The sequence below is a fragment of the Chamaea fasciata genome, unplaced genomic scaffold (assembly GCF_029207755.1).
Source record: "Chamaea fasciata isolate MVZ Bird 193981 ecotype frontalis unplaced genomic scaffold, bChaFas1.0.hap1 SCAF_6, whole genome shotgun sequence".
Lineage (NCBI taxonomy): Eukaryota > Metazoa > Chordata > Aves > Passeriformes > Sylviidae > Chamaea > Chamaea fasciata.
The window spans coordinates 69,638,519-69,654,841 of NW_027094091.1; the positions used below are offsets into that span (position 1 = coordinate 69,638,519).

Sequence of the window (16,323 nt, forward strand, 5' to 3'; positions counted from 1 at the left end):
TTTATGTGCTTTGGGACAGTTGGTGACCAGTACTGCTTGATCAGCTGTAAATAGATAACAATGTGCTTTTGTGATATAAGAGTGGGAATTGTCTGATCAATTGTTCAATGCTCACATTTCTGGGTGCCAGAATCTGTCTCGGATCAATGGTCGAAATGCTTGTGCTTCAGGGTGACGTGATGCCAGTGCAAAATTGGTGGTGGCTTGCGTGGGCCTGGGAGGTTGGAATGACAGATCTTCCTGAAAACTGCCTGCGAGCTCTTGAGCGCGTACAGCTCTGCTCTGCGTGAGCTGCTGTGGTCCCATGCAGGTTTTTATTCTCCCCTCGGTCATTTCCACATAGTTACCAGTGCTGCGTGGGGAGCACAGTGCAGAGTCAACCAGCCTTGATTTGTACCCGTCCCTCGCTTTGCTTTTCTCAGAACACCCTCAGGATTCCCCTTGCCTTCACACACTTCGCGTGGCTTGAAACAGGACTTTGTTCCCTATTTTTCAGACTGTCTCCTCAAGCTGCACTTCAGATGTTCTCTCTCCCACCTTCTGTGCGGGGAGCAGGAGGTGGGAGAGAAGGGTTTTGTGTGTTCTAGGCTCACAGAGTGTAAGGGACATGATGGATGGACACAGCTCAGACAGCTGTGTGGTTTTAGGGCACCTCTGGATCAGGATAGAAGGCTGATTTTCAGTTGTGGATGGTAATAGATGAGGGCACTGAGTGGATCATGCCCTTCAGCATAATGCTCAATAAAGATCATTAGCTTTCAGGTAGGAGCTGAGATGTTTCGAAGAGATAAGGTGTTTTATCTTTTCTAATCAACCGGTTCGAGTAATTTCTAGAGCTGGACTTGAAAGTGAGGAAGAAATGGATTTGTGTTTACCTGTGCAGAATTGAAGATGTATTTCCTGACCTGTGTCTAAAACCCAAAATCACACAGTAGAAATACAGAAGAAATTAATCACAAGGGTCTAAATGGTTTTTTTTGTTTGTTTTTCAACAGAAACATGGTTTTTTGGTTATTATTTCTTTCTTTATTTTTCAGGAACAGAACGGAAGCATGTGTTAAAGCCTTTACTTAACTCCACCATGAGATCTTCAGTAAAACAAAAGGAGTTGGAGATGGGCTTTTTAGAATTTGGTATTCCATACTGTAAATATTTTGGAAGTATGAAAGAAAGTATGAGCTCTCATTTTGCAAACGAGTGCTTCTTTCTAAGCTGGCACCAGAGAGCTGCAGATTAAGGTGGGCCAGGAGAGAGGAGGAAGGATTGGGTATTGAGGTTGAGTGTGAAATTTGGAGTTTTGTTCGCTGCCCGCACACAAATGTTGAGGGTGATTTGTTTTCTGCCCCAGGAAGGTTTTTCACTGCCCTCATGGCTCACACGTAGAACCCAAGTCCTGGTGTCTCCTCGTGTCTCGCGGTGTACCCGAGGCTCTGAATTCTTCTTTGGGTCAGGGTTTTGAAACTGAAGTGATGCTGTTGCAGACAGGGCTCTGTAGTTCCCCAAGCAGAATGGGAACTGGTTCAGCTCTGAAGGTGATGGTGTTCCTTCTGAAAATCTGGTGTTTGTTTTGTAGAGCCGGAGGAGACGGTGCCATTCAATTTGCCCTGTGTGGAGCAGACAGCTGCTTTTGTTCCAGTGTAACGCTGTCTTTGCATTTGAAAATGTTTTCAGTGGTGTCATGTCTAGTGCTAAGTTATATGTTTTAATCTGCCTTTTTTTTTTTTTTTTGGTGTGATATAAGGTATCTGTTAATTCTTTCTGAGGCTCAGAAGACTGAATAACTTGTCTTTTGAGACATGAGTGTTATGTGGGAGGTGGTGGCTGGTTTTTTTCCATATATATATATATATTTATACACATATATACACGTACAAAGAAATCCTTCAAGCTGTCAGGGACAGCTTTGTGCTTGGGCTAGTGTTTGTGCATAATTGATGGATTTCATGTACAGTGGAACAGTTCCAGTGGGCTGCTGGGGATGCCACCCTAAAAGCATGACTCCAGGGGAACCATGGAATATTATTCTGTGGTTCCTCCTTGAATTAATTCTTATAAAACAGCGTAAAATCTGGGGTGTTTCCCTAAGTGGAAAAATAGTGTGGACAGCCTGGGCAGATGTTGAGTTTTTGTGAAATGAGGGGCTTTGTAATAGGCGAGCAGGATGTAATTCCCATTTTTGGTGGTTAAATGACTTTTTTTTTTGAATGGAAGAATGTAGATATGCCTAAAATTTATAATGATCAACTGGATTTTCTCTTTGTGATGTTACTAGCCAGTCTGGCCAGCTTTCTAAATCCAGGTAAAAATATTCTTGCCTGTTAAGTGTTTTTAATAATTAGTATTCTGGGGGAAAAGATAGCTTTGATTAAACTAAGTGCTTCTTACTGTGAGTGTTTCTTCAAGTAAAAACATGAATTTAATTCCTTTGGCCTTTAGACTCCTTTGTGCTCTGCTAAAATGACATCATGAGAGAGGAGATTTTTGTGGGGTTGACAGGATTTATTATGCTGCACGTTTTGACCTGGGAAATGAGTTATTTTGAGAGCTGCAGCTACGATTGCTCAGTGGTTTTGACCTGCTGTGTACAGCATTGGTATCACTGTCACCTAGGGTTATGGAAGATGTAAGATATAATCTTTCGGTGCATTTGATGTTTTGGGTTAAGCGGAGAAGTGTGCAGGTAGGAAGTGGTTACTCGTTTTGGTGGGTAGATGATGATGATGTTTCTCAAAGCTGCATTGTGGACACCTTGCTCCAGGCGGTCAGTGCCTTTTGCTGTTGGTGTCCTAGCCTGTTTCTGGAACTGCTGCCACCCGGGAGCCGGGTGGAGGAGGAAGGGATGAGGCCAGTTGGAAGCACGGCAGTCGATGGAGCAGCACTCGAAGGAGGTTCAGGAGGTTTTGGTGTAACGGGAGGACAGGTCATAGCACAGAAAACAAACGTGGCGTGGCACGGATCTGCCTCATCTGAGGGCTGGGGTTCCTGCGAGTTCACGGCGGGGAAGGAGGCGAAGCGGTCCGCGGGACACGTGCAGGCCAGCCGGTTCCCTCGGGCCTTTTTTCGGCCGACGCTCCGTTTGTGGGCCGGCGGCGCGGGGCGCTGGGCAGCGGCGCGGCCCCCCTCCGCACGCGGTGGTAGCGCCGGGCGCGCACGGGTGGAACGGTCCATTTCCTGTTCCCGTGCCGGCGGCGGGGGGGGCCCGGCCGCGAGGGAGGGGGCGGCGGGGCATGGCGGCGGCGCGGTGAGGCGGGGCGCGGGCGGCCGCGATGGAGGCGTACGTGCTGGAGGACATCCTGGAGGTACGGCCGGGGCACGAACAAAGGGCGCCGGGGGATGGCGGGGGCCGCGGCGCCGGACCCCCGGCCCCGGCCCTTGAGGCTGCGGCGCTCGGTGGGGCCCGGGCGAACGGGGCCGGGAACCGGCGCTCGCCCGCCCGCCCGCCCCCCCGCGGGTGACATTGCGGTCACATCGCCGGGCATTTCAGCCGCTGCCTGCCGTAACTCTCCCTTAATCTTTGTTGCCGGTGTTTGCGTTTCGTGGAAGCGTGGAATCGCAGGATGGCTTGGGTTGGAAGGGACGCTGAAGATCGTCTCGTTCCAGTCCTGTGTTGTGGACAGAGACACCTTCCACTATGCCGAGGTGCTCCAAGCCCGTCCCAACAGGCCTTGGACACTTGCAGGGATGGGGCAGCCACAGCTTCTCTGGCCGTCTGTGCCAGGGCCTCACCACCCTCACAGGGAGCGATTTCCTAATATCTAAATCTGCTCTCGGTCAATTTGAGCCCATTCCTCCCTGTCCTGTCTCTACACACTCTTGTAAGCAGTGTCTCCTTTTTCCTGCAAGTTCCCTTCAGGTGCTGGAAGGCCACAATTGGGTCGCCCCGAAGCTTTTTTCCTTCCAAGCTGAACAATCCTGACTCTCTCAGCCTTCCTTCATAGCAAAGGGGCTCCATCCCTCTGATCACCTTGCTGGCCTCCTCTGGGCTCTCTCCGGCAGCTCCATGTCCTTCCTGTGCTGGGGACCCGAAAGCTGGAGGCAGGAGGCGAGGGGGTGTCCCAGCAGAGCAGAGAGGCACCTTTGTTGCAGTATGTCATTTCTCCTACTGCATTTCCAGTTGTCTAAGTGTAGCCTGTTCTTGCTTCCTCTACACAAGCAGATCTCCCTCTGCAGCAGTAATTTATTATGAAATGAATGACATTATCCCTTCCTGTGAGGGTAAGCTGGAAGTAACCTTTGAGCCAAATGGAGAGGCCAGCCAAGAAATCATCGAGTGAAAGAGGTCTCTTTTACAGGTTATATTCACTGTAATTCAAGGAAATTTGCTGTGGTTCAAGGAAGCGTTCCCTGGCACAGGTTGCCAGAGAAGCTGTGGCTGCCCCATCCCTGGAAATGTCCAAGGCCAGGTTGAACAGGGCCTGGGAGGGTGGCAGGTGTCCCTGCACGTGGCAGGGAGCTGGAAAGAGATGAGCTTCCAAACCATTTTATGAAATACCTCTCTCTTGTTCCTGTGGTTTTTCAGGTTTTGCAAGCAAAAAACATGATTTCATTGCCAGATGACTTGTCAAAATATTTGCATGCGTTCTTTATTGTAACAAGAAGCTGCAACCTTATGAGTTGCTGTCAGAATTCTGACAAAGTAGTTCTTCCACCAGTACTTGTCCTGTAGGCTTTTTCCCGTGGTAGCCACACTTAGGTTGCCACAAAGTTTTTGATCAATAGGAGTACTTGGTGTTAACTTCTGTGTGGACTTTGGAACTGTTTAACATAATTACACCCAGAGTATTAACTCAGCTGTTCGCTTTGTGCTGAATAAACTGGCACAGGCTTAGGAGCAAGACGTTTTCACCAATATCTCTGTGTGTGGCTGGGTTTGTGTGGGGAAGTAGGAAGAGCAATAGTGAACTGGGCTTTGTGCCATCAAATAAATATTTCAGTACTTCACTTGCCTCATTGCATACTGAAAGCTTTTTCTTTTCTTTTTCTTTTTTGTTCTTTATTTTAACCACAGTTGCCATATGCGGCTTCATAGTATGTCAAATTAATAAGGCACGTGGTGCTTATCAATAGTCCAGTTTGGAAGGGCAGTTGGGAAGTCAGTTTTTTCAGTATAACAGAATTTGGACTTGTGTGAACTGAGCAATTACATCTTGCTTCTCAGTGGGATGTGGTGGCTTTTCTTTTGATAATTTTGTCACACATTCACTTCCTGTTCTCAACACCGGCTGGATCCGGGTTAAAACCATCCTCAGGAATCAAGCATGGCTTGTCAGGCTTTGGATGTGTGTGAAGTATGGCTGAGTCAGTTCATGAATCTCTCAGGTACTCCGGCAGCGGTGCGGTCTAGTCATGATTTCCTAGCACATCACTAGAAGCCCTGTAATTGTCTTGCATTCCAGGACGTGTCCAGAGGTACAATTTATAGTTCCCTCCAAAGCTTTTCTGTTGTAACTTCGAGCAGTCTGTTTACAGTGAGTGTCTTTATTTTCCCATTTCGGGGCTTTTTTTTCTCCCGTGGAGCTGCTTCTGGTGCTCATGCCAAGACAGCAGTGTGGAGATGGAGGGAACTGCGCTTGCTTGGGCAGCAGGATCTGTCATCTCTGTTGTTTTGAAAATAATGGGTACTGCTTAGGATTTAGTTAAATTTGGGTTGATCATCAGACCTTGCCTCTTCATAAAATCTTCAAGACCATTTTCCCTCTAAGCTGGTTATAATTTAAAACCAGATAAAAAGGTGTTTTCTGTAGTGTGCTAGTTGGGTTCAGTTACCAAAGAGACCGAGGTTCAGACGGTGTCAGAGGGCCTTGCTGCAAGGGGTGCTTCTGGGGCCAGAATCACTTCTGGATGGTAAAACAAAAATAAACCTTCAGCAAATCCAGTGCAGCGGGAGGCAGACGTGGCTGTCAGCCCAGAGGATTTCACACAGCGTCCTGGCTGCCCTGTGCTTAGGCCACCTTCAGAGAAGGTGCACTTGGTGCAGAAGTGGAGCTGGCTTTGCTACTTCCAGCTGAAGACGAGTGTTGTTTTGGCTCCGTCACTTGTATCTGGCGTTGCAAACTTTGTGTGGGAATACAGGTGAATGGAATTTCAGCACCGTGTGCTGAACCTGTGCAGTTAGCTTCTGCTCACTTGGTTCTTTGGCTCCTGTATCTTGCCCGTGTATGTTTGTTGGTGTGTGACTCCACTGACACAAGGCTTTTTTTTGTCGGTTTAAGCTTTCAGGTTTTGGCTCGTGTGTTCCAGTGAAGGAGTAATTACATCACAGGAGACTTTAGTGTGGTGTAAACACGGAGTTGTGTTTTTGGTGCTCGAACTAGTCAAGATAAGCACTCTGAGTGGGAGAACAGGGGGTAAGTCCAGTCCTGGCAGATGAGGAATGTGGTCTGTGTCGTGCACCGCACTCAGGCTCATAGCTCAGAAATCCACTTAGGAAGCTTATGACAGTGGAGGGGTAAATTGATGTTCCCTGCGTTGGTTTGAGACTTTTCAAGAGCTGCAGCCACGTGGTCTTGACCTTCATGTTGTTTGAAAGCTCGTTTGTGCTTGACTTTAGGGAGGCAGGCTGGGCTCTAGTGCAGGCCAGCACACGGCACTTACTTTATGTCCTTACTAAGTGCTTTTATGTCCTTCAGCTTTCTAGCTTAAGGTGGATATCTTCCACCTGCTTTGAGCTGAAACTCCAAATCACTGTGAGAAAAACTTCGTTTGTTACTGTGCTGCTGGGAGTATTGCCTGACTGCAGAAGGGGTTTTTTAGTTCGATTTTGTACTAGAGTCATGGGGATAATTTAATAATGCCCAAGATCCTGCTTGGTATGTAGCTGCCAGTGGTGTAGGTAAGAGGTGAGGTAATGTGAGAGGATCAGGTGTTACACCTTGGATTGTCTGGCTGAGCCACAGGGAGGACAGCAGAGCATAGTTTAAGTGATGACCACAAGATTTACACAGAGCAGAGACTGCCCTGCGTGAGCACACAGGTGCTCCTTGGAACACTGGTGGAAGGGAGAGCAAACATTGAGTAGCACAGTCGTGTCTGCAGTGCACGTTCAGAGATCAGGGAGGCCTCTGCAATGCAATTTTTCTTTCCTCTAACAGACCAAGTCTTTTAATATTTATAAACATTGTAGTCTCTTGGTCTGAAGATTAAAATCAGCACTATATTGCAGTGTTCGGGCATTAGTAGCTTTCCCACGTTCCAGCTCTTAAACAGGCTAATCCTTTCCCTGATTTCTTTCTCACAGTTTCCCTTAGTAATCTTCTCTGGTTTACTTTTTGCCTGTTTTCCTGTCTTTAAAAAGAGTTAGCCCATATGGAGTTGGTGTCGGCTACTATGTGCCCCAGTATTTCCTAGTGGTTTCAGTTGTAGAATATCCTGAGCTGGAAGGGACTCCCAAGGCTCCGTGGAAGTCTGGCTCCCCGCTGAAGTCCAGCTTGAAATCCAGCTGAGATGTTGCAGGTGTTCATAGGTCGTCAGGACAGCCTCTCTGCACATTATTTTCAAGGAAGTTGGAGCCCTACTGTGGTATCCCTTTTGTTGAGGCACCATTACTAAGGCTGGGCCACATCTAGTCCCAGCCCCAGGAGCTGAATATTGGAAGCTGATGTTCCTGTGTCCAGGGTTGGAGGAGGAGGAGGAGAAGCAGCAATCCTCCCACAAACAGGACAGCGCCAAGACACCCACATGGGACCAGGAGAGAACTTCCTGGCAGTGAAGTTCGGGTGGTTCCCAAGGGCTCCTTCACTGTTGAGTGCCTTCAAACAAACCATGGGAAGGTGACTCCTCTACCTGTTTGTGCCGTGACAGGAGGCAAAGGGCTTGGAACAAGCATGGGTTGAATCTTCCTGGAAAAGCAAACACTGCCTTGGATTTCTGTTACTTTTCCTGCTGCTGTGTGGAGCAGGGAGCTGGTTCTGGGTTCCTTTGTGTGACAAATGGGACAGAAAATCTCCTGCACGGAATTTCTCTGAGTTTTCATCTGTTTCTTCTTGCCATGCAGGAAGAGGTCACAGACTTAATGGTGTGATTTGAAACCATTCCTGTTATTAATGCTTTATTGCTTTATCTTTGTCAGTAACAGTAATATGAAAATGCAGTTACTGTGTGAGAAATGTCTACGTAACTAACTTCATACTGGGTGACTGTTTAAAAGGTCAGTATCATTCAGTGGTTGTGTCTGCCAGTGAGGGTCTTGTAACTGGGAAGTCTTAGCCAAAGACTTGGCTGGCAGGTGGGATCCCTTGATCAGCAAAGGTCTCTTTGGACCCAGGGTCTTCATCTTTTAAGCTCTCGGTTCAAATGAATGGAAAAACAGCAAGAGAATTGAGAGGGACATTTCGGACAGGTGGGTTTATTTAGATTTTCCCCTTTTTTTTTCCTACCCCTTCGTACATCCTGTCTTTAAATGTTCATAGAAACATGTGAAGAAGTTGTTTCCATGGCCAAGGTACTTGGTACTTTTTTCTGCATGTGCTTGAAATCTCTTCAGATCTTTGCCTCGCTGGAATTCGCTGCCTGTGTTGACTGATAGGAAGTCACATGCTCCAAAGCTGAAACCCACACTCCAAACAACCTGTCGCGCTGCCTTGGCATCAGAATCCTGCAAGAAGGAAATCCAGGGAGCTGCCTGGTATAAATAGTGGTTCTCTGTCTCTTAATGGCCATGTAAATATGAAATAAATAAGATTAAATATCTTCACGGCACAGAGGTGATCGGAAGCACTAAGGAGAGAGTGGAAATGGAAGTTGTGGTGGTGACTTGAAGGAAATTGGCACATGATATTTATATCTAACATGGGAAGCAAACACTGAAAAGCAAAGGCTCCACTTAAACTTGCTGTCTTTGCCCTTAGACATTGATTTACTTTTTAAAAATAGAACCTCTTTTTGATAAGATGGGAAAAGTAGATATATTTGGATTTAGCTGTACTTGTGTCTTGCTCTAGCTACCTTCACAAGTCTGTTCATTTACCATATGTTAAAAACTGTTCAAATCCTTTCAATATGCTGCAGCTTTCAGCTGGGTGTGCCAAATAGAGCAAAAAAAATTTGCAACTCATTTATTAGATATGCCTAACAGAAGTTTGTATTGAAGGAAGAATTCAGGGGCTGTCAAGCTTGTCAGAATTTTAACCAAATGAGTTGAAATTATTAGAAATAATTCCTTCTGTGCTCAGTTCCCCAGGCAGTAACAATAGGAATTCTAATCAGATACTGAATCCAACTGTCTCCTGCTGTAACTTTATCCTTTCACTTCTCATCATAAGAGAAGATTAGTGAGCTAGGCCATACTGGTTCCTTCATTGAAAGAAATACTCGCATTGTAAATGCCGAAAAAGGAAAGGAAATCTGCATTAGGATTCAGCTGGTTCGTTTCACTCCTTTGTTGGGCTCAGTTTTTCTGTGTGTAAGCGTGGTTGCTGGTTTGGGACAGTGGCACAGGTATGACTTCATTTAACTTTATAGAGCAGGAATAAATAACAAATGAATTAAGCTGCAATAACTCAAAGTAATTTCAAAGCTCTTGACCTAACTAGTCATATCTTCCAAAACTATTTTTGGTTAACATTATTAATGCCTCTGCTTAATACGTGGGCTTGGTTATGCTGCATGATGAGGGATGTCAGCAATTTTTAATATCAATAATTATTTCAGCAAGATAATTGCATGAAGAAACGTAGATGTCCTCTAAGGACCTCTGGTTTCTGCTATCCCCTTCCCGATCCTGATAGGTTAGATTGGATGTGGGCTGCAGAACTTCTGGAGGCAGGATAAAAGCAAGTTCTGATGAAAGTCATCTGCACAGGAAGAAAGAAGGGATTTCTATAGGTTGCCATAAACTGAACCTTACGTAGGGTTTGATTTCTTGTGATGAACCCGTTTCCCTGATGCTCACTCAAAACGTGTTCTTTAAGGAGCCATTCTTGAGTCTCCAGGTTCTGCTGTGGTGGTGAATTTCCGGCAGTAGCAGCTTTGCTGGTGTCTTTGCTGTTTCCTGGCTTGGGAAGTAAAGATGGAGGGTAATGGTAGCTAAACCTTCATACACTGAAAGGTTTCACGGTTTTACCTAAACTTTGGGGAGGCTGCATTCAAAATGCACGTCTGCAGCGTCTGTTTTTATTATTAGAGAAATATTTGAAAATTCTGTCCTTCCAGTAGCAATAATTTCTGCCATGTTGTGTTGTGTTTCTTGTTTCTAATGTGCATTGGCATCCACATCTCCTGTCCATCAGTCAGTGTAGCGTGGCTTGAGACAAGGAGCTACCGCCTGGTGTCAAGGAAGATGAGCTGTGGGGGGAAGAAACGGCATTTCTTTGGCTTTTTCAGACCTTGGGACTGTGTTTTGCCTAAAGACCATGAAGAGAGGGATAGAGTCCTCTTGTAGGGTGTCCTTTAAATGAACTGGTGCTCTTAATCGCTTTGATGATGGCACGGGAAAGCTCTGACTAAGCCAAGCTACATGTGGCATTGCTCGATGAAAAATTTGTTCTCGCATTATTCCTGCATTTCTGTGGGTGGTTTGGTTTTGGTTCGTTTTTCTTTTTTTTTTCCTTTTACACGTCTCAAATCTGCTCACCAGTGGATGCTGTATTGCTGTGAGGGAGCCCGTGCACACGCTAGTGTTTCATTCATGCCAAAGGGAATTCTGAGCTGGACTGGAACAGAGTAGCTGTTTGTGTGTTCATCCTGTCCCTCCTCCACATGTCCTCCTTCCCTTCTGCTGCCTCATCCTCCAGAGCAGAGCACTTTCTTGCTGTTGTGAAGAGCAGCTGACCAAAACCACTTACAGAAGGGAAAGATTGCCTGCCAAATTTGTGTAAGAAAACATGTGGGCAGCTTAAAGCTATTTCTGTTTGAAACCCAACGGGTGCTGTGCAGTTCAGGCCACTTGCTCACTGTGTCTTATGCTCAGTGGCCACAGTGAACGATTGAATAAATTTATGTGTTCTACAGGTGACTGTGGACCTGCTGTCTGAAGTGCACATGACAGAGTGTGTGCAAGAGTGATCAGAACTGAGAATCTGAGAGGATTTCCTTTTTGCAGGAATGAGAAGGAAGAGACACTGCTTAGGTGTGCTTTCAGGATTTTTTAATGAAGGCTTCTAATCCCTGCTGTTGTCTTGTGGGAGAGAAACACAGTTCTAGGGGGAGTGTGGGTTATACAGAGTGGGCCAAGCAGGCAGACTGGAGTGGGAGGGAACAGCTTTTCTTTCTTGCCATGCTGGGAGAGATGGATGTCTGCCACTGACTGACATGTCTTTTCCTCCCTAGTAGATCTTCGTTTTCCTGAGCACAGGCAAGGAGACAGTCTGCTGCCATGGAGGGAGCAGAGAAGGCCTGGGAGCATGTTGTGTGGCAGTATTTTTTGCCACAGTTCATTTCCGAGGCTTCATCACCCCACTGTGCTCCTACTACAAAATGCCATTTTGTTGCCCTGGGGTTGGTGTATCATCCTGTCGGTGCCTAAACTGAGGGGGTGTCTTTGCTTCTTGCTTGATGTTAGTGTGGTGTCATACAGGCGTTGTTAAAGCTTTGAGACACCACAGTGTTGGGTGACAGCCCCAGCTGTTGTAAAGAAAGCTCTCCAGGTGGCTTTTGGGCATGAGAAAACGTTCAGAGCGCTGCTACAGAAGTCAAATTTACTTGTCCATGAAGCAGGGAAGTTGCTTTTTCTTAGTTTTGCTGGTAACTGAATGGCTTTGTATCTGGGAAGGGGAATTCTCTGAAGCATCAGGTTTGTGTGCACCCCAGATTCAGTTTGAGTGGTAAATTGGTGGGATGCAGTGTCTTGTGCGTGTGTTGGATTCACAAAGGTTGATCATGCTTTCATGGAACTGTGGCGTTACGGGCTCTTTTTCCCACAACAGGAATCCCTGGGGTTTGTCATCACTGCAGAGCTGAGGACAGCTGGTCCTGCACGGGTGGCTGCCAGTGGGTGCTGGGAGTAGGTTTCTACAAGTGCTGTTGGGAGGGCCTCATCCCCGGAGAAAACAGAGCTATTACCTTGGAAAGTTTGGGGAGGGCAAGGAGTAGCTTAGGGATGAGAACACGCAGTGTTTGAGTCCATAAGAGAGGGCCATAGGAATCAGAATGACTTTATCATACAAGATACCGGGTCCTTTGTTTCTGCTCCTGCTGTTTCTCTTGTCCTGTGGTCTGACCAATCTGTTTATCTCAATATCCATGTGTAGGGATATTGAAAATACATGGACAAACATGGATTACTTGCCTTCTGATACTGTTGAAGTGAAAAACTGTTGGCTTGATAGCTTGTCTGCATGTCAGATTTCCATGGAATGGAGGTCTGTCTTCTGTTTGGAAGCTTTGTGGTGTAAATGAGCATGTGAGCTGTTCTCTGTTTTGACAGTGAGTTTGGCTTTAGGATCAGAATCGGGAAACAGACAGAAATAAGTCATCTGACAACAGTTAGGAACCAGGGGTGAGCTTCTTCTGGGAATTGTAGCTGCTGTACTACTGCCGTAGTCACTTGCGGATGCAGGAGGAATGCAGCCAAGCTGACTAGGCTGGTTGCTGAAAGTCTGTGCTGGCTGAGAAATCCTTTCTGGCACATTCTGTAAAAATTTAGAGCATTTATTGTTGAAGACTGGAAAAGTCCACGGTTTGTCTCTTCTTAACCTTAAAAATGGAACACGCTCTTGTCAGGGAAAACAAAGCCCCGTGCAGAGGCTTCCTTTTGGGAAATTTATTTTGGATGCATATAGATGATTCTGATGAAGGGGTAGGAGGGTGGTCTTGCCTGTGACTGACATGATGAGCTATAAATGCCTGTCCTCTTTTTCCTCTCGATCTGCATGGTTGCTGAGTTCAGCGGCTTGCTTGGCGTGGACTCCAGGGGAGCTGCTTTGATCCGAGGGCTGGCTGCACTGCGAGAAGGAATCATGTGCTCAGACGGGAGAGCGCTGCTCCTGCATGTACACACTTCAGCTCTGCTGTTAGGAAACCTGGGTGAAGGCGAGGCCCCACAGCTGAGTCTGCCCAGAGCTTTATTGCTGCTGGCTTTGTCCACTTACAAGTTCGGATGTCGTGTTTCCATTGTTCAGCTGTGCTGAGCAACAATCCTTAGAAAAACAACTTGTTTCAGCTGGAAATGGATGGGTGTGCACAGTTCTGAGCTGAAACTTGGACACGGTGCATGAGGCCGGCCAAATGGAATAGGGGAAAAATATTCCAGAAAAAGTATTTGTAAGAAGTTGTTCCACCTTTAGTTGCACAATGCTCTAAACTCCCTTTTCAAAGGATTAGTGAAGGGTCACGGTCTGTTGCAGCAAAGTCCGAGTGTGACATAGAAATGACTGCTTATTGAGCTGCGAGAAGAAAGCTCAAGGTAGTTCCCCTTGAGGACTCTGCAGGCAGCAAACATGTAGAAAAGCCCCCTCAGGTTAATCAGTGATGAAGATAATAAATTATTACTGGGGTTTCAACCTTGACTCTTGTAGAGGCAGCACTGAAACAATGCATTTGTGTTTTTAACAGCTTAGGGCTTTAGGGTTTCTTTCAGGTCTTCACCTTTTCCTTAGGTGTCAGTTTAAAGGAAAGATGCTTTAGGGATCCAAGTCAGTCGCCTTGGATCTGTCAGTGTAGCAGGGTGCTTCATTGCATGCTTAGAAGTGTCTTGCATTGAGAATTAGTCAGATCTATCCTTGGACAGTCAAGGCAAAAGGTGAGTCTGGTGGAAAAGGAACGTGATTAACTGTTAGAGAAGGATTTTCTCCTTCTTGGGAGCTCACCTTCCTTAAACAAGGCTTAAGAGAATAATTAGTCCCTTGAAGTAGGGCAGTGAGGAATAGGATGTAACAGTGCACAGCAGGGCTCCTCAGTCGCCTCTCACACACTGTCTGGAGGTGCTGGTGTTGCTGAGTGAAGGGTCTTTTAGGAAGATGGCTGAAATCTTCTCTTCGGAGCAGCGTCATGCTTCATGTACTTCCCAGGTTTTAGTTACAGAATTGACCAAGTCAAAACAGCTTCATGTTGCAACTACTGCAGAACTACATTGTTACCTGCTACTTGTGTTCTTTGCATTCCTTAGTTTTCACTGCTGAATCCATCGAAGCTGGCCGTGTCATGTTTAAGGATCTTTCTGAGCCTGTGGTGATGGTCTTTGGGGTGTGCTTATCCCAGGAAGTTTAGAGTCCTTGAGCTGTCCTCCAGGAAAACTCTGAACTGCTATCTCTGTACCTCTTGTTACCGAGCCTACGGCACAGTCTGGGGGGAGTGTAACCCCTGAAGGCTTTTCAGGGCTGTGGTGAGGCAGCTCTGGTTTGAGTGGCCCTGTAGGAAATTTGTTAAGTAGCTTTGGTGATGCTTACCCCAGATGCTTGAGGGAGGATCCTGGGGGGCTGCAGTTGTTCAGGTGAGACATTCGGGGATTTGGCGCTAAGGGAAGAGAGTGATTCTGGGAAGCCCTGTGGCACCATCTCCTTCTTCACGGTTTTGTGATCCCTTTGCTTTGTCTCTGCAAAATAGACTTAACAGTGAGGAAGGCTTGACAGGTCACTTGCCACGTGTGGCAAAAACTGTCCGCATAGGCTCAGGCTGGCCGCAGTTGTTGGGGATTTTGCAGGGGTTGGTTTCCATTTTGGTTCTGCAACAGCATGGGAAGAAACTTTATTGCAGGTGCTGCTGCTTGTCTGTGGCTCTGATGTAGACCGCCACATCTCCGCTGGTACATACGAGTTACTCATACCCTGTCAAAGCTGTGCTTCCGTGCTCATGTCTTTCTAAGCTTCTCCAAGAGCAGGGGTTTCTGTCAGAAGTTCAGGCTGAGGGAGGCTTTGGAGGAGAGTGAAGGTGCAAACTTGTGTTAGGGGCTTGGACTGAAAATGCGGCGACTTTATATTGTTGATGTAACAGCGTTGTCTGAAGCTCAGCTTTCACAGGCGTGAGTATGTGTTTCAGTGGGGTTTTTAATTGTGATGTTTGTACCTTGTTATTCATGTCAGAGACTAAAATGTGTTTTCTTTCCTCCCCACATAAATGTGCAATTTGGGCAGGGAAGTTAAAATGATAGTGAGACAAGGTGTTGCTATTTTTACACTGGCATGAAATTTTTCTCGCGTGAACGGCTGCAGCCGAAAACCAGTTAATGCGTGAATTTGCTTCATGTGGAAGTATGCCAAGTGCTTGGAATGAGGGTTTCAAGTGGAAAAAGAGTATTCCTCCTTGTAGTTTCACAGCCTCCTCATAGCTACAGCTTTCAGCATGCCTGCCCCTCTGTTTTTATTGCTGTGTATGCTGCTGGGAATGCAGCGTGCGGAGGAGAGGAGGGAATTTTCCTGTGAATACCTCAGCACCTGTCTCGTCATCAGAAGCACACTGCAGTCTTAATGCAGGTGTCCCTGCAGCAGAGACTCGGCTGGTGCCAGTCGTGGGGACTGTGTTATGCCATTTCAGCAGCATGCTACTCCTCTCACCTCCCTCCTCCTCTCCCCCCTTTCAATTTTTGTGGCAGCAGCGAGAGCAGTGGAGTGTACAGTTAAAGGAATAAAATGAAAGAAGACACTGTTGAGATGTTCCAGCTGCCAGACCTCAGAGTTGTGCTGGACGAGGCGTTTTGGTTTGGGGAGGGTCAGTGCATGTTGAGAAGACCACAGATCTCACTGTGTATCCCAGATAAGTGGGAGCGATCCTCACTCTGCAGGGAAGAGGTGGTGCTGTCAGACGGTGTCTGTGGTGACAGTGCTGCTGTAGTAGCAGGGTAGGGCAAGTGAGAATCACACAGCTTGTTCCTCCTAGAAAATAGGTTTGAGGAAAAACACACAAAATTCACCAAGCTGAGATGGAGTGGGCACTCGATCATCTGCTGCGCTTGGCTTCTGTGTCTGCTTTCCCTTGCAGTGACCAGGGAGCTGATCTTTATCTTGAAGAAAATGGTGTCGTGTGTAAGGAGCCAGGAGACCATCACACATACCTCAGGGATGTATCATCCAAACGGGGTGGTGGTGAGGGCTTGACCCATAGAAATGCCAGGCACTGCCAGAGCCTTGGCTTCAGCAAAGCCTCGGATGGAATTTTTTCTGTGCTGCATTATTAATGCTGTGAAGATCTGCGTCTTAAAGTGCCTTGAAACCTGTGCTGCTGAGTGGCAGTTTCACCTGAAAACATGTAGGTGGAAAGGCAGAACCTTGTACTTTGCCTCAATTGTTAGTTTGTGGAAGTCAAAATCCGTTCTCATTCCAGTATTTGAGGACGTGCATAGGTTAATTTCTCCGTCTTGATGTTTCAAATCAGACTATTTTTTTCCAGTAAGCTGTCCTGAAACTGAGATGGGCTCATGTATTTTGAAAGCATCAGAGGTGATATTCTGAAGGC

General features: G+C 46.7%; 1 protein-coding gene across 7 annotated transcripts in view; it reads left to right on the forward strand.

Annotated features, from left to right (window-relative positions):
* The window catches only part of ANKRD17 (ankyrin repeat domain 17), a 69,562-nt gene that overhangs the window by 12,644 nt on the left and 40,595 nt on the right, over positions 1 to 16,323 (forward strand). Inside the window, exon 1 of one of the 7 annotated variants that reach the window (XM_066184711.1) lies at positions 3,218 to 3,299. The exons of the other annotated variants lie outside the window; for them this stretch is intronic. Coding sequence (XP_066040808.1) covers positions 3,267 to 3,299 — 33 coding nt within the window. The 5' untranslated portion in view covers positions 3,218 to 3,266. Of the gene's footprint in view, positions 1 to 3,217; positions 3,300 to 16,323 lie in introns of those variants that run through there. 7 annotated transcript variants of the gene reach the window in all.